Source organism: Amblyraja radiata, chromosome 6 (genome assembly GCF_010909765.2).
Source record: "Amblyraja radiata isolate CabotCenter1 chromosome 6, sAmbRad1.1.pri, whole genome shotgun sequence".
In the NCBI taxonomy this organism is placed as follows: domain Eukaryota; kingdom Metazoa; phylum Chordata; class Chondrichthyes; order Rajiformes; family Rajidae; genus Amblyraja; species Amblyraja radiata.
Window position 1 is genome coordinate 85,261,775 of NC_045961.1, and position 25,698 is coordinate 85,287,472.

The 25,698-nt window shown below is 42.2% G+C and overlaps 1 protein-coding gene across 1 annotated transcript in view; it reads left to right on the top strand.

Moving 5' to 3' along the window:
* The window catches only part of pcca (propionyl-CoA carboxylase subunit alpha), a 437,485-nt gene that overhangs the window by 15,157 nt on the left and 396,630 nt on the right, over positions 1-25,698 (top strand). The window contains exons 2-4 of the mRNA XM_033023091.1: positions 1,276-1,353; positions 4,616-4,663; positions 16,117-16,185. Of these exons, the coding sequence (XP_032878982.1) occupies positions 1,276-1,353; positions 4,616-4,663; positions 16,117-16,185 (195 nt within the window). The remainder of the gene's footprint in view (positions 1-1,275; positions 1,354-4,615; positions 4,664-16,116; positions 16,186-25,698) is intronic.

The window sequence follows — 25,698 nt, forward strand, 5'->3', positions numbered from 1 at the left end:
TTTTTGTTCAAGAATGCAGGATCTGCAGTCTCTTGTATCTCTGTAAAGAATTATGGATTTAATTTCCTGAGTACACAAGGAACTGAAGATGCTGGAATCTAGCATGGAACACAAAGTGTAGAGTAACTCAGGTTAGGCAGCATCTATGAAGGACCTGGAAAGATGATGTCTTGGGTCAAGTCTGAGGCTGAGTCCAGACCCAAAATACTGCAGTCCAGGTGGGCTACATGAATGGAACTGAGAGATCAAAAGTGATTGTTCAGAATGTACTATAGGAGCCCGGAAAAATATACTGGGAGATTGCAGACAACTGCAAGACGGGTAGGGTTGTCATCATAGGGGATTTTAACTTTCACAATATAGTCTGGGATTGCCATAGTGCCAAAGGCTTAGACGGGGTGGAATTTGTCACATGTAATCAGGAAAGTCTCCTCGAGTATATCTACAGGGTCCTAAAAGGGAGAGGGGAAATCTTGACCTACTCTTAGGGAATTGGGCAGGGCAAATGATAAAATTATCAGTGGGTAAGTGTTTTGGGATCAGCAACCACAGTTTAAAATAGAAACATAGAAACATAGAAAATAGGTGCAGGAGGAGGCCATTCTACCCTTCGAGCCTGCACCGCCATTCAGTATGATCATGGCTTAAATAATTCTGGAAAAGGATAGAACTGATCCACAAGTTACAAGTTCTAAATTGGAGCAAGGCCAACTTTGATGGTATTAGGCAGGAACTCGCAAAGGCATATTGGGGTAGGTTGTTTTCGGGCAATTGGATGCCCAGAAAGTGGCAAAACGAGGGCAATTGGAACTAGCTGATATGGAGCATCTTGGTGGGCATGGATGAGTTGGGCCAAAGTGTCTGTCTCCACACTGTATGACTATGACACTGGGCTATTGAGGTTGGGGATCTGTTGAAACTTGAACTGACCTGAATATTTTTTGTAAGTGTGTGAAGGGATTGTGTGAGTGGAGTTAAGATGTAAGTAAGATTCTTTTATAGGGACTGCTTGGCTTCCTCCTTTCTCAGTCCTCATTAATTTGTTTTAATTCTAAAAATCTGACTTCCTTCTCTATTTCTGACAGTCAACCATCCTCTGATCTCCTTACGTGGCTGGTGTTGAATCCCATTTCATAACAATATCCATGAAACAGCTTGGGGTGTTTATTAAGTATATTTAAAATATTGCATCAATGCAATCTGTTGTTGTTGAATGTGACCCTGACTTTTGCCTTTGTGTTCATACACTTGAATCATGTGCATTATGTTTTCTAGCATGCAGCATCCCACTCCAGATGCAGCTTTGCAGTTTCTCGTGCATTGTACTCCACTGTTCATGATGCATATGAACCCGTAAGTTGTCCTTCATAGATATCTATTAGAACATTAAATGGTTTTTATAGGGTGGAGATGAAGAAGATGTTTACATTTGTGAGCCAGACAAAACTTGGCACCTTAAATATCAGATAGCATTGATACATTCTGTGGGGAACTCAGAAGAACCCTTCTTTGAGATTGGGGTGAATGTGAAACAAGTCAAGCACAGAAAATGGTTGAGGTGATTAGCAAAGATATATCCAAGGGCAAGTGAGGTAATAACAAGGGAGAAAGGAATGGAAAGATAGGCTGAAGGGATGAAATGATGGGGGCTGGGGGAGCATGTAACCACCACACATATTGCATGTAACCACGACACATATCTTATCTATTCAATTAAAACGTTCTACTTATTGATAAAGGAATTATTCAGAAAGACTGGAAACTGGAAGTGGGGTGAGGTAGTTTGCATTATTTCCAATGATGAGTGTACAATTCCAGTTTTGTGTTTGGTAATAGACTCTTAAATGATCCAAGCGCAGGCAGGTGGGACTAATGTAGCTGGGACATGTTGGCCGATGTGGGCAAGTTGGCCGAAGGGCCTGTTTCCACACTGTATCGCTCTATGACTCTATGGTGGGGAAGGGGGAATGCTTCTTGACCGTTTGATAAACAATGAAGAACAGGGAAATCATCTGTCATCTGAAGAAATAAGAAACAACATTAGAAGCAAAGAGGCTAAATATTTGGTAGCTATTTGAGCCCATAAGAAAAATTAGGATTTTCTTTAATATGTTATTTTTCAGTAAGCAACAGTTAGGAGCCCTTGATGCAATAATTCGACCTCTCTATTGCGGAAATTATTAATGTTCTCTGCACAGAAAGCGTGATGTATGAAGGAAATTAATGAGTGAAGTGTGGAGCCTTTATTTAATACTAGACTAAGTGGGACACGTTGGGTCCCAGGTTCACACGAGAGGGCTGGTCACCAACGCAATCTTCCACCGCTCCACCAATTCCAATATTGGTGGTCAGTGGGGGGGTTCTGGAGCACCAGCATGGGTGTTGTGAGTCAAGTCAAGTCAAGCACAGTGAGTGCAGGGCCAACAATCCATTTCAAACCACTTCATGTCAAGTCAATCCATTTCATGTCAAGTCAATCCATTTCAAGTCAAGTTGAGCACGGGGCAGGCAGGGCCAGCCAACAATACAATCCATTTGATTTCATTTCAGGTGAGGCAAAGCAAAGGCAAAGCAAAAGCACAGGGCAGGCCAAACAACTAATTTCATTTCATTAAGAGCTAACAAATCATTTATTGCTAGCACATTAAGGGTTAACAAATCATCATTCATTGCAAGCACATTGCTGGCTAATAAATCATTTATTGCAAGCTCATTAATGGTTAACAAATGATCATTCATTGCAAGCACATTACTGGCTAACAAATCATTGATTGCAAGCACATTAAGGGTTAACAAATCATCATTCATTGCAAGCACATTGCTGGCTAACAAATCATTTATTGCAACCACATTAATGGTTAACAAATGATAATTCATTACAAGCACATTACCGGCTAACAAATCATTTATTGCAAGCATATTAAGGGTTAACAAATCATCATTCATTGCAAGCACATTGCTGGCTAACAAATCATTGATTGCAAGCACATTAAGGGTTAACACATCATCATTCATTGCAAGCACATTGCTGGCTAACAAATCATTTATTGCAACCACATTAATGGTTAACAAATGATAATTCATTGCAAGCACATTACCGGCTAACAAATCATTTATTGCAAGCATATTAAGGGTTAACAAATCATCATTCATTGCAAGCACATTGCTGGCTAACAAATCATTTATTGCAAGCACATTAAGGGTTAAATCATCATTCATTGCAAACATATTACTGGCTGACAAATCATTTATTGCAAGCACATAAAGGGTTAACCACATAAAGCACATAACCACATAAAGGGTAGACTCACAGTTCAGCAGACTCACAGTTCAGCAGACTCACAGTTCAGCAGATTCACAGTTCAGCAGACTCACAGTTCAGTAGACTCACAACAGAATCACAGTTGTTGCCCCTCCCTCGTGATCTTCCAGAGTGACTGACTCGCGTCCAGGCATCTGGGGTTTTATAGTCCTGCCCCCCCGGAAGGGGTGTTACCTTCATCATGGTGATTGACAGGCGAGAGGACCAATCAGCTGATCTCAGGATTTTTTAAACGTCCATAACTTTTTTATTTTTCATCAATCGGAAATATCCTCAGGGCTGCCGCAGCGGAGGAGGACTGTGGATAAGATGGCCAAAAATCATAGCGGTATATGGTAGCGATTTTTCTAAAATCAATATCCAGCGCAGACAGGAAGTGGTCAAGATGAGACTTTTAGTTTCTAAATGTTTTATATTTGTGCAACTGCAGAAACTGAAATACCTTAACATGGTTTTTTTGTTAACAAACCTGAGAAAATATACCAAAAAAAGATGTTGTACAAACACTTAGCATTCTAGAATATGTTGAAAGGTAGATAGTGAGGTTACTTGGGCTTCGGAAATAGTGCAGTAATGCATGCCTTTTAGATGACTATGATTTGGATGGTAATGTATTTGTGCCTGGAACTTTGTTTTCTCTTTGGAAATGTGCTTGTAGGCAAAGAAGGAATGGTGTTTGTTCTCAGTTATAAATTAAGGAGCTTTGCAACAAGAGCAAGAGTATAGAGAATTGACAGTGGAATGCCCGATTGATGGAAAATGAAATATTAACTAAATATATTTTGGCAATCAATGAAAGGACAAGTATCCATAAAGCAGAGTGAATGTTGAGTGTTAAAGAATGTTCAGTGTAATTACATATTTTAACAAAGGTAAAAATACAAGTAGAAAAGGCAAAAAAGCACAAAGAGAATTTTAATTTTAACACAGGGTAAAAATATAAAAGCAAAGAAGTGTTGAACTTGTATAAAGGAGATCTGCATTGAATTCATTTTATGCTGATTACTTGGCAAGGATCTAACACTTTGCTCCAGAAACTTTAGCTTGAGAGTAAAATCAGTTCATCTTCATGTGCCTGATTATTATCAATTGATCAAAGAAAACTTTCTAATGCTGAAATCCCCTCTTTGAGAGGGATGTTCTTGCCCCTCTGATTTTGCAAGAAATCTATTAAGTAAAAAGAGTGAGGGAGAAATTAGTAGAACATTAAATATTATGTTAAATATTCATATCAATTTTCGAGCATTTAATATATCAGCCGCTAAGGTTGTTTTTGTTTAATTTCCACTGCAGACATTTGATAAAATCCTCATTGCGAACAGAGGAGAGATTGCCTGCCGGGTAAGTTATTTTCAATTGCAATGTTTTTTTACCAATTAAAGGAGAAGCAAAGTTTTGGGAATATGTTTGTTCAAACCACTCTCTTTTATAATGATAAAGTCCTATTACATTTAAGGCAGCATTCCACCTATCATACCAATAGTAGGTTATTTAATGAAAAACACACAGTCCTACTCATAGAGCCATAACTCGTAGAGTCATTCCGCATGGAAACAGGCCCTTCGGCTCAACTTGCCCATGCCTACCAAATTGTCCCACTTCTACTAGTCCTACATGCCCACGTTTGGTCCATATCCCTCTAAATTCATTTTTTCAATAACTTATCCTATTCCTTTTTTGAAAGTTTTTCTTCATTTGCTTCACCTAATTTTGAGGCAGTATTTCCTGATCTTGGTACCGCTACTTAAATCAATTTTTTCCCTGATTTCTTGTAATTAGTTTAAAAATTATTTCCTTAGTTATTGAATTCCTCACCAGCAGAAACATTTTATCTTTATCATATTCAACTCAAGAAGAAACTACTTGTGTTAACTTTCATGTTCAGTAAAGCAGATCCATTATGATGTTAGCTGGACGCAACTTCTTTTTTTCCCATTAAATTCTCAACATCGGTGTATTTCCTTAATGCAAACAGTGGGAGATTTAACATCCAACCAGTTTGGCAACTACTTTGGACTGTTGGGCAAGAACATGCTACTAATATGAGTATCAATATTTCCTATGACCTTCAAAGATTTCCCTGGGGCAGCCAGTTAACCGACAGATTTATGGTTACAGCTTTTGCTACTTGCAAGGTACGTTTTTCTGGTAACTAAAAAAACCCAGTACAGCATAGGAACATGCCCTTCAGCCTACAATGATGCCAAGTTAAACTCATCTCCTCTGTCTGCACATGATCCATATCCCTCCATTCTTTGAATGTCCATGAGCTTACCCAAAAACCTCTAAAGTATAACCATTGTACCTGCCTTCACAACCACCCCTGGCAACGCATGGCAGGCACTCACAACTCTGTTTAAAAAAAAATAAAATAAAAAAAAAGTCCTGCACATCTGCTTTAAACTTTGCCCTTCTCACTTTAAAGCTTTGCCATCTTATCTTTAAAAAAGGTCTGACTTGTCTATACTATCTATGTCTCATAATTGCATATATGCAATGAAAGGCATTTAAAGACTGCATGGATGAACAACAACAATTGTTCATCCCAGTTTGGCAAAAGAATAAATCAGTGCATTCGTGGAGAACAAGGGAAATCAGGGATAGTATCAAAACAAAAGATGAAGAATACAAATTAGCCAGAAAAAGCAGCATACCAGAGGACTGGGAGAATTCAGAGTCCATCAGAGGAGGACAAAGGGCTTAATTAGGAAAGGGAAAATAGATTATGAAAGAAAACTGGCAGGGAACATAAAAACGGACTGCAAATGTTTTTATAGATATGTGAAGAGAAAAAGATTAGTTAAAACAAATGTAGGTCCCTTGCAGTCAGAAACAGGTAAATTGATCATGGGGAACAAGGACATGGCAGACCAATTGAATAACTACTTTGGTTCTGTCTTCACTAAGGAAGACATAAATAATCTGCCGGAAATAGCAGGGGACCGGGGGTCAAATGAGATGGAGGGAATGAGTGAAATCCAGGTTAGCCGGGAAGTGGTGTTAGGTAAATTGAATGGATTAAAGGCTGATAAATCCCCAGGGCCAGATAGGCTGCATCCCAGTGTACTTAAGGAAGTAGCCCCAGAAATAGTGGATGCATTAGTGATAATTTTTCAAAACTCTTTAGATTCTGGGGTAGTTCCTGAGGATTGGAGGGTAGCTAATGTAACCCCACTTTTTAAAAAGGGAGGGAGAGAGAAAACGGGGAATTACAGACCAGTTAGTCTAACATCGGTAGTGGGGAAACTGCTAGAGTCAGTTATTAAAGATGGGATAGCAGCACATTTGGAAAGTGGTGAAATCATTGGACAAAGTCAGCATGGATTTATGAAAGGTAAATCATGTCTGACGAATCTTATAGAATTTTTCGAGGATGTAACTAGTAGAGTGGATAAGGGAGAACCAGTGGATGTGTTATATCTGGACTTTCAGAAGGCTTTCGACAAGGTCCCACATAAGAGATTAGTATACAAACTTAAAGCACACGGTATTGGGGGTTCAGTATTGATGTGGATGGAGAACTGGCTGGAAGACAGGCAGCAAAGAGTCGGAGTAAACGGCTCCTTTTCAGAATGGCAGGCAGTGACTAGTGGCGTACCGCAAGGCTCAGTGCTGGGATCCCAGCTATTTACAATATATATTAATGATTTGGACGAGGAAATTGAATGCAACATCTCCAAGTTTGCGGATGACACGAAGCTGGGGGGCAGTGTTAGCTGTGAGGAGAATGCTAGGAGGCTGCAATTAGATTAGAATTAGAATTAGATTCCTTTATTGTCATTCAGACCTTTCGGTCTGAACGAAATTATGTTGCCTGCAGTCATACACAGAACCAATAAAAACAAAACATACAATAAACACCAATTAAACATCCACCACAGTGAGTTCACCAAGCACATCCTCACTGTGATGGAGGCAAAGTCTTAGTCTCCGTCTCTTCCCTCCTTGTTCTCCCTCTGCGCTGAGGCGATCGATCCAGGCCGGAGATGCCGCCCTCCAGTCCAGCGGACCTCCGTGGTGATGTCGCCGCTGCCGAAAGCCGGAAGGTCGTCTCCGATCCGAGACGGCCCGCCACAGCATCAGCTCCGGGCAGCCACCCCAGCTCCAGGCCGCCGCCCCAGCTCCGGGTCCCGCAGTCTCCGCTCCGGGCAGCCACCCCAGCTCCAGGCCGCCGCCCCAGCTCCAGGTCCCGCAGTCTCCACTCTAGGCCGCCGCCCCAGCTCCGGGTCCCGCAGTCTCCGCTCCGGGCCGCCGCCCCAGCTCCAGGCAACCGCCCCAGCTCCGGGCAGCCGCCCCAGCTCCGGGCAGCCGCCCCAGCTCCGGGCAGCCGCCCTAGCTCCGGGTCCCGCAGTCTCAGCTCCGAGCCCCGCTGCATCAGCTCCAGGCCGCCGCCGAAAGCCAGAACGCCGCACCAGCAAGTTGGGCCACCGCTGCCTCAGCCCCGAAGATGGCCAGCCTCTCGTTGGTAAGTCCTGGCTGGCTCTGCCTCCAGAGCCTCGGGGTCAGTCGCAGGCTGGAGACCGCCAGCTCCGCCATTAGGCCTCAGCGCAGACAGAGGCAGAGAAGGGGGATACGACACGAAAAAGTCGCATTCCCCCGAAGGAAGAGACAGAGAACATGTTTCACCCCCCCCCCCTCTCTAACACAACCCATCAAACTAAAACTTAACCAAAACAAGACAAAAAAAACAACTGAAAAAAGTAAAGACAGACGGACTGCAGGCGAGCCGCAGCTGTTAACAGCGCCGCCACTTCCGGAAATCAAGGTGACGGATGGGCTGGGTGAGTGGGCAAATGCATGGCAGATGCAGTATAATGTGGCTAAATGCAAGGTGACGGATGGGCTGGGTGAGTGGGCAAATGCATGGCAGATGCAGTAGAATGTGGCTAAATGTGAGGTTATCCACTTTGGTGGCAAAAACAGGAAAGTAGACTATTATCTGAATGGTGGCCGATTAGGAAAAGGGGAGATGCAACGAGACCTGGGTGTCATGGTACACCAGTCATTGAAAGTAGGCATGCAGGTGCAGCAGGCAGTGAAGAAAGCGACTGGTATGTTAGCATTCATAGCAAAAGGATTTGAGTATAAGAGCAGGGAGGTTCTACTGCAGTTGTACAGGGTCTTGGTGAGAGACTCAGAAGTTCGGAGGGAACTTGGTGCATACAGTTTTGGTCTCCTAATCTGAGGAAAGACATTCTTGCCATAGAGGGAGTACAGAGAAGGTTCACCAGACTGATTTCTGGGATGTCAGGACTTTCATATGAAGAAAGACTGGATAGACTTGGCTTGTACTCGCTAGAATTTAGAAGATTGAGAGGGGATCTTATAGAAACCTACAAAATTCTTAAGTGGTTGGACAGGCTAGATGCAGGAAGATTGTTCCCGATGTTGGGGAAGTCCAGAACAAGGGGTCACAGTTTAAGGATAAGAGGGAAATCTTTTAAGATGAGAAAAACATTTTTCAGACGGAGAGTGGTGAATCTGTGGAATTCTCTGCCACAGAAGGTAGTTGAGGCCAGTTCATTGGCTATATATGTGGCCCTCTTCTCCACAGTGGGCAACCTCCTCAAGCCTCGAGCCAACACTCTCCCTATCTCTACTCTGGATCTCTGCAACTCATTCCTCCACTTTTTCGCTGACAACATCAGCACCATCTATCAATCTTTATCCCCTGTACCCGACTCCCCAGCATCTACTCCACCACCTACCAAGGCCCCTCCCTTCAACATCTCCACTGACCTCCTTACCCCTCCTCCACACTGCTTCCTCTCCCAGTTTGACCTGGTCACCTCTACTGAAATCTCCAAACTCATTAGCTCTTCCAAACCCACTACCTGCTCCCTCGACCCTCCTCCCACTCCCCTGCTGAAGTCCTGCCTCCCCGTTCTCTGCCCCTACCTCATTAATCTCTTCAACTCCTCATTGTCCCAAGGAATTGTCCCCTCTGCTTTCAAAACTGCTGCTGTCACACCAATCTTAAAGAAACCTGGTCTTGATCCCTCCTCTCTCATTAACTATCGCCCAATCTCAAACCTCCCCTTTCTTTCAAAAACCCTGGAGCTTATCGTCGCGTCACAACTTCATTCCCACCTCCTCGCGTATAACCTATTCGAACCCCTCCAATCTGGATTTTGCCCCCTCCATAGCACAGAAACTGCTCTCCTCAAAGTCCTCAACGACCTCCTCACCTCTGCTGACACTGGTTCCCTCAACATCCTCATCCTCCTCGACCTGAGTGCGGCCTTCGATTGTGAACCATAACATCCTGCTTACCAGACTTAAAGACCTTGGCATTGAAGGTTCTGCACTCAGCTGGCTCCGTTCCTACCCTTTCCAACCGATCCCACTTCATCTCTCCATAACCACACCTCTGCTACAGCCACTGTCACTCAAGGCGTTCCCCAAGGCTCTGTTCTCGGTCCCCTCCTCTTCATCATCTACATCCTCCCCCTTGGTCATATACTCCATCACTTCAAACTGGACTTCCATTGCTATGCTGATGACACCCAGATCTATCTCAGCACCAAGTCCCCCCACCACCCCCCTCTCTCCCATATCAACTCCTGCCTGTCAGCCATCAAATCTTGGATGCAACTCAACTTCCTTAAATTAAACAGTAACAAAACAGAATTTCTCCTCATTGGCTCCAAATCAACACTTACCAAAATTAACAACCCCACTCTCACTATTGACGGCACCACTGTCTCCCCATCTCAGGCCCGCAACCTTGGCGTGATCTTTGACTCAACCCTCTCCCTTGAGCCTCACATCCGCCATGTTGTCAAAACATCATTTTTTCACCTCCGCAACATTGCCAAAATCAGACCCTCTCTCACACCCCACAAAGACTCATCCATGCCTTCATCTCCTCCCGACTGGACTACTGTAACTCTCTTCTCTTTGGCATTAATTCCAGCAACATCAACCGACTCCAACTGGTCCAGAATGCAGCCGCCCGACTCATTACCCACACCAAATCCTGGCACCACATCACCCCAGTCCTCAAAGAACTTCACTGGCTTCCCATTTCCCACCGGATCATCTACAAAATCCTGGTCCTCACCTACAAAGCCCTCAACCACTTGGCCCCCCCTTATCTCACTGACCTCCTCTCCCCCTACCAACCCTCACGGTCCCTCAGATCCATTTCAGCCGGTCTCCTCTCCATTCTGAAATCCAACCTCTGCACTTTTGGAGACAGAAGCCTTCTCCAGGGCAGCTCCCAGGCTCTGGAACTCCCTCCCACAATTGATCCGAACTTCTGAGTCCCTCACCATCTTCCAGTCCCGCCTCAAGACCCATCTCTTCACCTCTGCATACCCTTAGTCCCATGTCCCCCTCCCCTTTGCATCTCTGTCTTACTGCTCTATTTTGTTTTGTTCTTGACTCACCATGTAAAGCGACTTTGAGTCCTTGAAAAGCGCTATACAAATAAAATGTATTATTATTATTATTATTATTATTATTATTATTATTATTATTATTATATTTAAGAGGGAGTTAGATGTGGCCCTTGTGACTAAAGGTATTAGGGGGCATGGAGAGAAAGCAGCTACAGGATACTGAGTTGGATGATCAGCCATGATCATATTGAATGGCGGTGCAGGCTCGAAGGGCCGAATGGACTACTCCTGCACCTATTTTCTATGTTTCTATGTCTATGTTTCTATGTTAAGATGGTTAATGCACTCTGAAATTCTGCACTCTGCACTCAAGCATACAAATGGCAAATAATTATCGATAACTGATGTGCCAAGGACACTAATGCCCCTGTCCCACTTAGGAAACCTGAATGGAAACCTCTGGCGACCTTGCGCCATACCCAAGGTTTCCATGAGTCGCCAGAGGTTTTGGTCACTTGCCTATAAAGCCTCCACCGAAGCGCGAGCTGCATTTACTGACCAAAGATCCTACAGGATCTTTGCTATCAACCCACTAGGAGTGATTAATATTCTGACTCCTTGGAGTGATTTCATCATATACAAGAAAATCTGGTGGAATACTGTCCATTGATCATATAGGTGAGCATGCCTTTTGGAACCTACACTTCCCACCACTTAGAAGAATGAGGATCTTCATCTATGGGAAGACCAGCCCATCCAAACTCTCATCGTGACTTGGAAATTTGTCAGTTAACATTCATCATTCCTAAATTTTAAACCCCAGAACTTTCAATTGATCAACTCTATAACTGGACCTTAACACAAAATGACTGCAGTTTAAAAAGGCCACTCTCAAGAGGAATTAGGGAAGGATAAGGTAATAAAATGTAAAAATAAATCCCAAATTGATATCTTTTGATAATTTCAATTTTTGTTGACGGATGTAGCTAAGTTTAACAAGCTGTTACCTGCCCTTTGGGGGGAAAAAAAGTGAAAGAGCTACTAAACATCAGAATTATTTTTAAATACTACATATTTAGTTGTTTTTTTTAAACTCTTGACAGGCCAAAGGTTAAATTAAAAACCCTTTAAAATGTTCAAAGTTCGAAATGTTCTTCTATTTTATTGTCCAGTTTAAATACCGAGCTGAACTGAACTGGATGACGTCTTAACCTGGATAGATAAAATGAAAATATCAAAGATTAATTGTGATAATATTGAATCAGAAGCCACAACGTAAAACAAGATAGGATATTTGTTGACTTTTGGCTAATGTTAACACTTTGTGCACTTGAGTATCAGTTTGTTTGTTAGCTAATTGTAGAAGTATATCTTTACAAGCCTGCAGTGCATCGGCATGTTGTTTTAACTTGCCAGCTCTGTACTAGGAGATCTGCATTGGCTCTGTCCAACAGTGCCTCATTTAAAAGAAAATCTCTATCTTTGTGTTTCACAGCTAACAATCACCAATTTGTAACCTCTACGCATTTCTAAACCTTCTGATATCTCTTACTTTTGTGTAGATTCCTGATTTAGGCACATTACCAACTGTGGCAGGACTTTTAGCTGGTTAAGACATAGTATTGTAGAGGGATACAGCATGGAATCAGGCTCTTCAACATACTGAGTCCCCACCGACCATTAACCACATTTACAGTAATCCTATATTAATCATATTTTAAAATGATCTCTATTTTCTTCAACTACCTCCAGATTCTACCACCCAGCTACACATAGAAACATAGAAAATAGGTGCAGGAGTAGGCCATTCGGCCCTTAGAGCCTGCACCGCCATTCAATATGATCATGGCTGATCATCCAACTCAGTATCATGTACCTGCTTTCTCTCCATACCCCTGATCCCTTTAGCCACAAGGGCCACATCTAACTCCCTCTTAAATATAGCCAATTAACTGGCCTCAACTACATTCTGTGGCAGAGAATTCCAGAGATTCACCACTCTCTGTGTAAAAAATGTTTTTCTCATCTCAGTCCTAAAAAATGTCCCCTTTATCCTTAAACTGTGACCCCTTGTTCTGGACTTCCCCAACATCGGGAACAATCTTCCTGCATCTAGCCTGTCCAACCCCTTAAGAATTTTGTAAGTTTCTATAAGATCCCCCCTCAATCTTCTAAATTCTAGCGAGTACAAGCCGAGTCAATCCAGTCTTTCTTCATATGAAAGTCCTGACATCCCAGGAATCAGTCTGGTGAACCTTCTCTGTACTCCCTCTATGGCAAGAATGTCCTTCCTCAGATTACGAGACCAAAACTGTACGCAATACTCCAGGTGTGGTCTCACCAAGACCCTGTACAACTGCAGTAGAACCTCCCTGCTCCTATACTCAAATCCTTTTGCTATGAATGCTAACATACCATTCGCTTTCTACACTGCCTGCTGCACCTGCATGCCTACTTTCAATGACTGGTGTACCATGACACCCAGGTCTCGTTGCATCTCCCCTTTTCCTAATCGGCCACCATTCAGGTAATATTCTACTTTCCTGTTTTTGCCACGAAAGTGGATAACCTCACATTTATCCACATTATACTGCATCTGCCATGCATTTGCCCACTCAACCAGCCTATCCAAGTCATCTTGCAACCTCCTAGCATTCTCCTCACAGCTAACACTGCCCCCCAGCTTCGTGTCATCCGCAAACTTGGAGATGTTGCATTCAATTCCGTCATCCAAATCATTAATAACACTTGAGCAATTTACAGTGGCTAATTAATTTACCAACCTGTATGCCTTTGGGATGAGGAGGAAACCAGAACTCCCTCAGGAAACCTATTCAGTCAAAGTGAGAATATGCACTTTCACATAGACAGCACCCAAGTTCAGGATAGGGTCCAAGACTCTGGCTTGCGGCAATGGCTCTAATAGCAGTGCCACTGTGCCGTACAAATCTTGAGCAGGGAATCTGCCTTCAAAAACACTGTACCTCTCCTATCCTATCTCCTTGAAGATGCTACTTAAAACCGGCACGATCCCTGTTCCATTCTGTTCTTGGGGATGGTTACATTTTGATCAGTAGTTGTTCTGTAATGCTCACTAGTGCGTCCCATTAGCTGCCGTTAAAATCATTGTATGCAACTGTTTACCTGAAAGGAGATGGGTTGCATCCTACCATTATTTTCTCCCAAAATATATTTGCGTTTGAATTTTGGCAAGCTACAAAAAAAATTCAATTCTTTGTGGAGATACCAAAATGTACTAATTTTTCTCAAAACTTCCCCATATCCTTCAATTTTTTTTCTGATCAGTATTATTCTGTTCATTGTCACAGGCATTGCTTTTCTCTAATGACTTGAGAGCAATGTTTTGTCTATGGTACCTTTTATTTCCCTGATTCTATTTTGTCTGCTTTACTTAGTCTTTATGCTGTTTTTTCCCCGATATTAACACCAGCTCAGGGTGGCAGTAACCTTTTCTAGAAAATGTATGCCCTTTTTGTTTTGGGTGTATTGCACATCCTCTTAATGTCTTGGGCTGTGATGTCCACCAGCTCCAGGATCAGCGATTAATTTACAGACATCACACCAGCACGGGAACCTCATTTCACAGGGAACTGCAATTCAGCCTAGGATGAGTGTGTCTTGGGCTTGGCCCCAACTTTACTCCTGCATTTTATCTCTTCCAGTATTTTTGCAATCATACTTGCATGTCTGGACAGTGAGGTCTTCCGTAAGAGAGTGGATGACCAGCGTAGAGGGAGTGACATGGAAAGATTTCCTTGTTTGGAAATTGCTGCTGACATTACTGAAATACTGCATATGCACTTGTTGAGAATTTTCTTTTTAGATTTTATAATTAATATTGTATTTAAACTATAATTTCTAATCTGCAATGAAGTATGTAGATGAGTCAACTGGCATTAGAATTTTAATTAATATAAGAGAGATAGATGACTGGATAGAAAATTGGCTTGGAAACTGAAGGTGATGGTGGAAGGTTGTTTATCGGACTAAAGGGCTGTGACTAGAAGTGTTTCTCGGGGTTCGGTGCTGGGCACATTGCTGTTTGTCATCTATAGAAATTATTTGGATGAGAACGAACAAGGCATGATTAGTAAATTTGCAGATGACACTAAATAGGTGGTATTGTAGATACTGAAGATAGTTGTCAAAAATTGCGGCAGGATCTTGATTGGGCAGGTTGTCTGAGGAATGCTTGATGGAGTTTAATACAGAAAACTGCATTTTAGGAGGTCTAACCACGACAGGACCTACACAGTTCATTGAAAGTGGCATCATAGGTAGATGGGGTGGTCTGGGGGCTTTCGGCACATTGCCCTTCATTTAGAGGCCACATTACTCATCTAGAGTATTGTGTTCAATTTTGTTCTCCCTGTTATAGGAAACCTGCTGTTAAGATGGAAAGGGGTTGCAGAGAAGATTTACGAGGATCTTGCCTGGGTTTCAGTGCCTGAGCTATCGGGAGGGGTTGAGCAGGCTAGTAATTTATTCCTTGGAGAGCTGGAGGATGAGGGGTGATCTTATGGAGGTGTATAAGATCATGAGAGGAATAGATGAGAAGGTGGGACTGAGGAAGATGGGGCATGTTGGTTGGCGTGGGCAGTTGGGCCAAAGTTACCTGTTTCCATGCTATATGACTCTATGACTTTATCAGGAACTAATCTGAAGAAGGGTCCCAATCCAAAATGCCATCTATCGATCAGTTGGAAGAAGGGCTCCGACCAAAAATATAATCTATCCATGTTCTCCAGTGATGCTGCCTGACACGCTGAGTTACTCCAGCACTTGGTTGTGAAGCAACATCTGCAATTCTTTGTATCTTCTCTCTCCAATTGTTTTTTTTCCAAGCCAGTTTTAAATGTGTGTAGCCATGATTTGGTATGTGAAAAGACAGTTGAAGCAGCTTCAACGGCTAATAACAAAAGGTTTGTTTAAGATACAAGAAAACATTTGCAAGACTTTGCTGAAAGAGTAGGTGAAATGGGGAGAATTGAATGCCGCAAGCAGGATGGACCAAATGACCGCCATCTTAAGCTGTTTAATTATTTGATATTATGGTTTAAATGTGACATCACCTTGTATGTACTTTCTACCCTGTTTAGTTTATTCCTTTCTTTCTGAATGTCAATGACTTTAGGAGGCACATGGACATTCAGTGAATGGTGGCCCACATTGTCCAGATCGGTCCTGTACCTCTTATTATTAAACAGTAGGCACTTGTGTTCTGGTTCACCATGTTAGGATCTCTTGGACAATCTTCTACTAATCTAAACAGGAAAATCGTCTACACTATTTAAAGTTGTCACCAAATGTTTTGGAATTGTAAATGCCCATTAAGTGAAAAGGAAATGTTCTGCGGAATCTAGCAGATTTGCAATGTTCAGTTAAATTTATCAACACGAGTGTTACTTAGAAATATGTGTTACTCTGCAGATCATGAAGACTTGCAAAAAGATGGGGATAAAAACAGTTGCAATTCACAGTGATGTGGACTCCAACGCTGTAAGTAACTAATTAGTGTTTCACTTTTTACTTTGTACTTTGTACTTATGAAAATGGGTTGTGGTCATATAACATACTGCACTGTTAATTAAACAGAATCACAAGCAACTCAGCAGCCTCGTTTTTAACTGGACAACTCCTAATGTATGCTCAATTTTTGTTGTATAATTTAAATGCATTTCACTGAGAAACTGTATTGCTTTCAAAAATACAGCAAATGATATTTCTCTCGGTTGCTTTGTAAATTAAATGATATTTGTCTGCTTTCAATATGAAGACCCAAAATGTAGCTTGGGACAAGTAGAGAAAAAGCAGGACTTGAAGGTACTTTACTATTTTCATGGCATCCCAAAGCATCTCCCTAGTAATGATATATTGCTGAAGAGTCATAACATGAGAAATGTGGAGGCTATACTAAGCCTAGCAGTGTCCTGAATAGAGCATTATTGTACTGTTTGGAGAGTTTTTTCTTGTTGTTTCCCCATCTCCGTCTGAGGCCTAATGGCAAAGCTGGCGGCCTCCAACTGGGAACTACCTCGAGGCTCTGGAGGCAGAGCCAGCCAGGACTTACCAGCGCGAGGCTGGCCGACTTTGGGGTTGTGGCGGCGTTCCGGCGGCGGCCCGACTTCGGGGCTGGGGCGGCGTTCCGGCGGCGGCCCGACTTCGGGGCTGGGGCGGCGTTCCGGGGGCAGCCCGACTTCGGGGCTGGGGCGGCATTCCGGCGGCGGCGACCCGACCGGTGCCTCGGAGGCTCGGCCGCAGGCCAGTGGACGACATCGTCGGGAGCTCGCAGGTCACAGGTTGGTGACCTGTTTTTCCGGAGCTCCCGCAACACCAGCTTCGTCTGCTGGACTGGAGGGCGGCAGCTTCGACCACCCCGGGCCGCGGAGTTTGAACTGGCCCGTTCGCGGAGCTCGGATTCAGCCGCGGGACTGACCTGCTTGCCATCACCTGGCGGGGTCACAACATCGGAAGCCTGGATCGCCTCAGCGCAGAGGGAGAACAAGGAGGGAAGAGACAAAGACTTTAAGACTTTTGCCTTCCATCACAATGAGGAGGTGCCTGGTGAACTCACTGTGGTGGATATTAAATTTGTGTTTATTGTGTGTTTTTGTTATTTTATTATATATATGACTGTAAGGCACGAAATTTCGTTCTGACCGGAAGGTCTGAATGACAATAAAGGATACTTTACTTTTTACTTACTTACTTTTTAAGGTATTGGATGAGGGAAAAATACTGGTAACAACTCTGGGGAAACTCCCTTAGTGCTGTGGGATCTTTTGTATTCATTTGAGAGGACAGATGGGATACCTCCTGTTTGGAAGACTAAACTTCTGGCGCAGCATTCACTCAGTACTGGCCAGAATGCCTGTGTAGATTTTAGTGTTTCTGTTGAGATTTGAACCATGGCCTAATGAGCAGTGAAGAGAGTATTGCTCACAGCTCCAGAAGGGAAAATACGTTAGTGGCATGAGTTATATCAGGGCCATTACAGAGAATTGTAAGGCCTTAAAAGCAGAGAGAAAGATAATAGCGTTGAGATGGTGTGTCTGAAGGTTTTGATGGTTATGGCACTATGATTAAGGTGTTGGAATGGCATAGGGCTTGAGGAATAATGAATAATGTGGAGGATGACAGGCTGAGGTGGGTAGTTTGTTGATGAGTCAACAGGAGAAAGCGTTGCCCTAGTTCCTGTTTGTGGAACTTGGAAACTAAGTATCGAGAACATTTGGGGAGCTGCGGTTGAAGTTATTAAAGTTATGAATATTGGTTTGTTTATAAACAGTAATATTTTGGGGAAAGCAAATAAATGAATTTAATGGCTGCCATGATAAATTAAACCCAATAAACTGGTCTAATATTATAAAAAAAATATTGTTACCTATAATTTTGGTAATCCTGCCCACTAATGGGGCGAGCCAAGCTACAATGACACACAGGGTTTCGTTTTGTCAGACATTATATCAGAGATAAGAAGCCATAGTAACAAAAGCCAACATCCCAGCACGGAGGCCCTAAAGATGCACTTTCAGCTCTCTCTGTCATGGGAAGTGGTTACCAGATGGACAGAAGGAAAGGATTTGAAAACATTCTCAAAGCCTCCTTGGGGTGAGGAAAGCAACATCAACCACTGACTGCTGGGAGCCTCTGGCCCACGACCACTCAAAATGGAAAAGGAGTATTTGGGATGGCTCTGCGAACCTTGAGTCCAAACGCCAGGAGCACACAGAAACACAGAAAAATGGCAGTCATGTCAGAGTCCACAGAACTGGAGTAGAAGCAAGCCATGTTCGATCCCAAGTGACTGAAAAAAAAGGATAAGCCAACAAAGCAAAAAAATTGTGGAAGAAATTTAATGTCTCATCTGTTGGTAGCTCCTATGTATTTGATTTTTAAAAATCCGTTGAAATTTTGGGAGGCCCATTGCTGAGTTTGCCCCCTTTGCCCCTATGCATGTTTTTCTTAGTTTGCTGGGCCTGAGACCACTATAGGTTTAGGTTTTAGCAGTATTATCATAAATGTGCAGATTTTCTCCGAACATAAAGTCTATATTGATTCTCCTGGTGTAGTGCTGAGGGTTGAGGGCGTGAAGCTTTCTTAGAAGACTGTTATGCCTTGAATGTGCAATGTGTTGGAAGGAATGCAGAATTGATGCTTCCTTTCTGCTCTTGTTAACATGTTAACATTTCTACAGCACTATTTTGAGAAGGTTGTACTGAACTTCTTCCTTGTGTCCTGGCTGAGAGTTATCTCTTAACAAACATCACTAAAAGAGATCATCTGGCCATTGTCACCTTGCACTTTGTGGAGACTGCCATGATTCCTACACAATAAAATGACTACATTATTTAAAAAGCTGTAAACCACTTTAAGATGCCCAGAAATTGTGACGGGCACTTTACAAATGCAAATCTTTTATTTGTTAATTTCGTGAAATCATTGTTGAGTATGTAATTTAGTATGTAATGGAGAATCGATGCATGCTTAGAATGGCATGGCTTCCAAAATGTGGTTGATCTGCAGTAAAGCTGGTTCTACGTCTCTATTCAAGACATGGAGTGCGTTGCGAAAACCACTTCCTGAATGCATTCATGAATGGACAATGACATGAATGACTCCTATTTATAGATTTACTTTCTGTACTTGGAAGTGGGTACTGTGTGTTCTTTTTATGTGATAGTGTCTTCAGAGACTAATTCATTATTTTGCCCTGGTCATTCGAGAGATTGCACCTTGATGTGAAAATGTTGAAACATCAAGGCATTTTGATTCTAAGCAACCAGACGCATGCTGAGTTTTATTTTTACGGAACTCTTACTGCAAATTATTGTGATGACATATTGAGTTTACTTTGGTTATTGTCTCGTAAAATTTTGAATTCTGTTTTAAATTTTCAAACATCCATTAACCAGTTGCCACTAATTGAATGGAGACTAAGTGATCTGTGCTCCATTTAATAAATCTCGACAGATGTATATGTGGAACTTTCCATTTGTTTGTGTCTGCTATGTCTGGTGCAGTCCTAGATTGAAGGATCTGCTTTTTGGTTGTCTGCATATGGATGTTCACCTGTTCATTTATTTAATGGGAGAGGGAAGGGTGCACTTTGGCTTGGAACTAAATATACCCCTCCATTGTGTTATATGGGACAATGTCCTAAATATTATTATTGCACAGCATCACAAAGATCTGGAAACATTTAAAGCAGGCATATTGAATAAAATATATTGCATTTTGAAGATAATTATTTAAGCTTGATCTAATTTACATATTGTGGCAGAGTATATCCATAAATTATCATGTTTGTAAGCTTATTTTAATAATCAAATATGAGTAGCAAATCATTTGTGTTTTTTTCAAAATAAGCAATGAGAACAAGAAGCTTTTTAATCAAGCTAAGTTGTTGTCTGTTTTTCAAGTCCAGTTCCATGTCCTAGTAACCATTTATGTGTTGTAAGAACAAAATACTGGAAACATTCAGCAGGTCATGCAACACCCGAAGAAAGAGAAACAGTTATTGTTTCAGTTCAGAAATCCTTCATCAAATTGGCCACTACCTTTGTGGTCACATTGACATTTTCTCACTGCACCCCTCACTCCCTTTCACCACACTCCTAATCTGCATTTTCTTCTCCCACTATTTTGGATAGCCAAGATACCTAGACCCAACCCTACTTTGTGGAGACCTCAATGGGCGCACCTTCACGCTAAAGGTTATAGCAGTTAAAGGTGTGGCTTCATTTCCACTACAATCTTTAACCAATGGATGACAAATGCTGCCTTAGTCAGCAATGTGCACATCTACTAAGTGGAAAAGAAAAACAAGCTGGAGCTACAAGTAACTCCAGCTGGAGCTGGAACACCTGAATAAAACGTATAGTGCTGGAGTAACTTTACATCAGGCAACATCTGTGGAGGGAATGTAAAACAAGTTATTGGTGGTATCTGAAGAAGGGTCTCGACCCAAAACATCACCCATTCCTTCTCTCCAGGGATGCTGCCTGTCCCGCTGAGTTACTCCAGCTTTTTGTGTCTATCTTCGGTTTAAATCAGCATCTGCAGTTCCTTCTTACACATGTTGGTGGTATCTTATTATTTTGGAGCTTGGTGACAATTTTTGATTAATAAATGCCTTTGAATGTTTTATTACTTCAGTGTTGTTGCATTGTGCTATAGTCAAGCTTCTTGTGGGCTCGTAAATGTTTTTCTCTCCCCATTTTGCTTGATTCCCTCACTTGTGCCTCTGTCAACTTGTTTTAATGTTCTTAAATATCCATGATAGGACATTCCTTACTACCATATTCAATGGAATATGAGGCTTGACCTTAGTATAATTCTGCTGAGTCTCCACTGCCTTGTGTTCTCAAAGTGCCGTGCCAACTGTCGAATACAGCTTTCTAGATGTCTAAGGGGTTTCTACAGCCACAAATAAATTCATTCCTTCTGTAGTTTCACCACTTCACAGTGGGAGTGAACATTCTGTTGGCCCTTTTTTGTATCTCTACAGTAGGTTTTGGTACATTTAAGTGCTGGAGCAACTCAGCAAGTCAGGCAGCATCTCTGGAGAAAAGGAACAGATGACATTTTGGGTCGGAGCCCTTCTTCAGAAAGAAAGTAAAGGGAGGGGGGGGGGGGAGACTGGAGGTAGGATAAGCTACAGCATCTGCAGTCCCTTCCTACACAGATTTTGGTTATGTCAGTACATGGGTCTGTATTACACTTTCTGCTTTATAATTTCCAGCTGCTCACCATTTAAGGAGGCAAATGGAATTCTGACTTTATTGCTAGAGGGTTTGAGACCGAGAGTGCAGATATTTGCTCCAATTTTATAGTGCCCTGGTGATCTGGATCTAGAATATAGTGTACAGATCTGGTATCCTGATCTTAGGAAGAATATTTTGGAAGATAACAATCAGTGAATCCAGTTCCTCTGTACCCACCTCCTTTCATATCCATAGGATATAGATCGTTAAGCCTTGAGGATTCAACACCATTTATTGCAATAAATACTCAATATTTTTGCTTATGCCGCATCTTTGAGCTTCCCATTCAGTCTGGGCTATTTCCAGGATAATTTTTTGTGCCTGTTGTGGGGAAAATAAACAAAATAGTTTTTTTCTGTGATTTCCCTTTTCCCCCTCATAGTTTATCCTTTCATAGCCTGTAAAGGACTCACATTATCTCTTGTCAATCTATTTTCTTTGTCACGTAACTCCAGAAGCTCTTACAGTCAGTTTTTTGTTTTTGCTAGCCTACTCTTACTTTCTTCATTCTCAATGCCTTGGACCTCTTTTGCTGATTTATGGACTTATCCTAATTCTTAAGCTTACTGTTTTCTTGACTATATCATGGGCCTTTTGTTGAAACTAATGCCATATTTCTGATAGCCATGACTGGACAATTTTTCCTGTTAATTTTTGTATCTTGATGGATGAATCTGAAAATAAAACAGAAGACAAGCAAGAATCAAGACTATTTATTTGTCATGTGCACTGGGACCAGAACAATTCTTACTAGTTGCATCTATGGAGCGAAGGAATAGGCGACGTTTCGGGTCGAGACCCTTCTCCAGACTCTAGTACATGGGTCTGTAGACCATTCTTCAGACTCTAGTACATAGTGCAACCTTTTGCAAAGCCCATAGTAGTTCGTTGCTGAGGGTTGTGCAAGGTGGTTCAAGAGCTGATGGTTGATGGATGAAGCTGTTCTTGAAGCTGGAGGTAACCGTTCTCAGGCTCTTGTCCCATTTTCCCGATGGTAGCCGTGATATAAGTGCGTGGCCAGAGGTGTGTGGGTCTTTGATGAAATTAGTTGCTTTCTTGACGCAGTATTTCCTGTAGATCCCTTCCAAGGTGGAGGTCAGTACCATGATGGATGAGGCAATGTCCACCGCTTTCTGCAGCCTCTGTCATTCTTGGCGTCAGAATTACCAAACAAGGCTGCGATCAACCCCATCACCATTAACAATGCCATAGAAGAGGTTCAAGGTGCACCGTTTGGGTAATAAAATAGTAAAGGAAAGAGTCTTCACTCAAGAATTAGCAAAACCAGTCAAGCTGAAGAAATTCTGGACGCCATGCAAGAATGAATTTTATCCCGTGTCTCTTTGATTGATTGAAAGATACAGCATGGAAACAGGCCTTTGACCCACCGTGTCCACGCCAGCCATTGTTCATAGATTCATACTAGTTCTATGTTATTTCACTTGCTGTCTTCAAGTATATTTCAAGCATTCCAAGTAGATAGATTTTGAGAATATCAAAATTTGATTACATTATAAATAAAAAAGCAAATTCTGTAGCAAGGATGGGCCTTGTTCTTCTAAAGGTAGTATCAGTCTTCAAATCAAAAGGAACATCTCTATTTACGATATTCCAGCCAACTGAATGGGTAGATTATATTGCAAGAGAAATCATGTGCACAGGATTCCCCAGTGAACATGACATCTATATTACTAAAAGTAAGATCTTGACCACTTCCTGTTTTTCTGTTTCATGATTTTTGAAAAAACGCTGCCACTTACGGCTGTGATTTTTGGCCAAATTACTCAGAGTCCCCCTCCACTGCGCAGGACAAGAGGATTTTCCCATCGATGAAAAATAAAAGAGTTATTAATGTTTAAAAAATGTTGACATTCTCTCTGCTGCCCCTGCTGCTGGGAGGGGGGAGGGACTATAAAACCCAGAAGTGTTGTGCCTTACTCAGTCTCTGCAAGATGGAGGAAGCGAGGGGATCACGTCTCTCTGAGCTGTGAATAACACTGAACACATGCTTTGAACAGCTTTGAAATGCTGCACTGCAAATGGCTGTTGGTGGTGGTAACTTCTTTGAAATGCTGCACTGCAAATGGTTGTTGGTGGTGGTAACTGCTTTGAAATGCTGCACTGCAAATGGCTGTTGGTGGTGGTAACTTGACAACTTCCTGTTTGCACTGTATATTGATTTTAGATAAAACGCTACCACTTACGGCTGTGATTTTTTGGCCATCCTACTCAGTCCCCCTCCGCTCATCAGGTGCAGAGGATTCTTCCCATCAATGAAAAATAAAAGTGTTATTCGTGTTTAAAAAAATGTTGAGAATCTCTCCTGTCAATCACGCCATGAATGCCACGCCCCTTCCGGTGGGAGGGGGGAGGGATTATAAAACCGGGAAGTGTGGGTGTGGTTCAGTCTCTGCAAGATGGGGGAGGGAGAGGTCATGACTCTGTCTGAGCTGTGAATCAACTGAACACACTGAATTTCTACTGAACTGTGAGTGTGGTGTTTATGTGGTGTTTTGTGTGGTTTTATGGTGGTTTCACTCTGCTTAGCATTTTGGCGGCCTTGCACCATGCTTGAAGTGGCATGAAACTGCACTTGAGTTTGGTGGCAATGCACCCTGCTTGAAGTGGTAGGAAACTGTACTTGAGTTTGGTGGCCCTGCACCCTGCTTGAAGTGGTAGGAAACTGCACTTGAGTTTGGTGGCCCTGCACCCTGCTTGAAGTGGTAGGAAACTGCACTTGAGTTTGGTGGCCCTGCACCCTGCTTGAAGTGGTATGAAATTGCACTTGAATTCGTGGCCTTGCACCCTGCTTGAAATGGTCGGAAACTGCACTTGAATTCGGACGGCCTTGCACCCTGCTGGAAATGGAATTTCAAGGAATAGTCAACTGCTCGCCCACCAGCCGTGAGTGAGCTGCCAGTACATCGGGCTTGAGTGACTGAGCTGTCACCCGAAGAATCCATTTGGCCCACAATGTCCATATTAGCCCTCTGGAAACCAGTCCCTTCAGCCCATAATACCCATACTAGCGCTCCTGGAAGCCCCCCCCACTTGCCACCAATATTGGAATTGGTGGAGAGGTGGAATATTACATTGGGGGACCAGCCCTCCCGTGAGAACATGGGACCCAACGGGTCCCACTTAGTCCAGTATTTCTTTAAAAATTTGCATCCCATCAACAATGGATTATGCACAATGGATTAATCATAAAATATTTTCTAAATGTTTTACTGTCTTTTATTGAAAGCCTCTGAAATTAAGAAAAAGTGGATTCCGCAAATAGTTATATAATGCACGGAGGACATATTTCCTTACTTTGTTTAAAAAGCTACAATACATTTCAAAATGGTTCCTCAATAAGAAACATAATATTGATATACTCTACTGAAATTTCTCTGTGTATTTCAATGAGAGATAAAAATATTAGTTCCCAAATTTCATGTATAACACCTGCACTTATGCTTCTAAATCTAGAAATAAAGAGTTCAAAGCCAATTACTTGTAATGATTTTGCAATCATAGGAACAGATCTTGGCCAATCAACTCCCAAGTTTGGCCTGCCATTCAGTTAGATTATCACCAATCTACAGCCATAGTTCTGTTTTGCAGGGGATATGACTTCTCTGGAAATAAAATACATTAATATCACACCTTTTCCTAACCACAGGTTATTCCAACATATTTTACAGCCAATTAAGTACTTCTGAACTGGTAATTGTACGAATACAAGATTTTCCAGCAACTTGTACAATTAGGCTGATTTTCCATATGACACAAAGAAAAATTGGACTTCAAAGGATTCGTAAAAGTGTTTATATTTTAATTTAAATCCTTTGGCCCGTATTCTACTAATTTTTTTAAACCTAACAGCAGGTTAATCTGCAATTTAGACTCGACGGCGGGTTTAAATCCCCGATATTTAGACTAAAGTCTAAGTTGTCTTTCTACTAATCGCCAAAGCTTGGACTGACCTTAGACTGGAGTCTAACTTGCCGCAAAATTTAGACTCAGTGGGGGGCAGGTTTAAGGAAGGTTTAAGCTCGCTACAGAGAGAAAAAATGGCCGTTCATGTTGAATTCTATAGTGTGTTGTGTCTTTTTTTCTTTTTTAAAATTTTATAGTGATATATGGTAATCAACATTTTCTCAGAAAAAAATACTTTTAATGTCAGTTAAACAGAAGAAGGGATAGGAAATTTTTAAAAGAGAAATTATTTCATTGTCTGACCTCAGATATATTGGGAGAG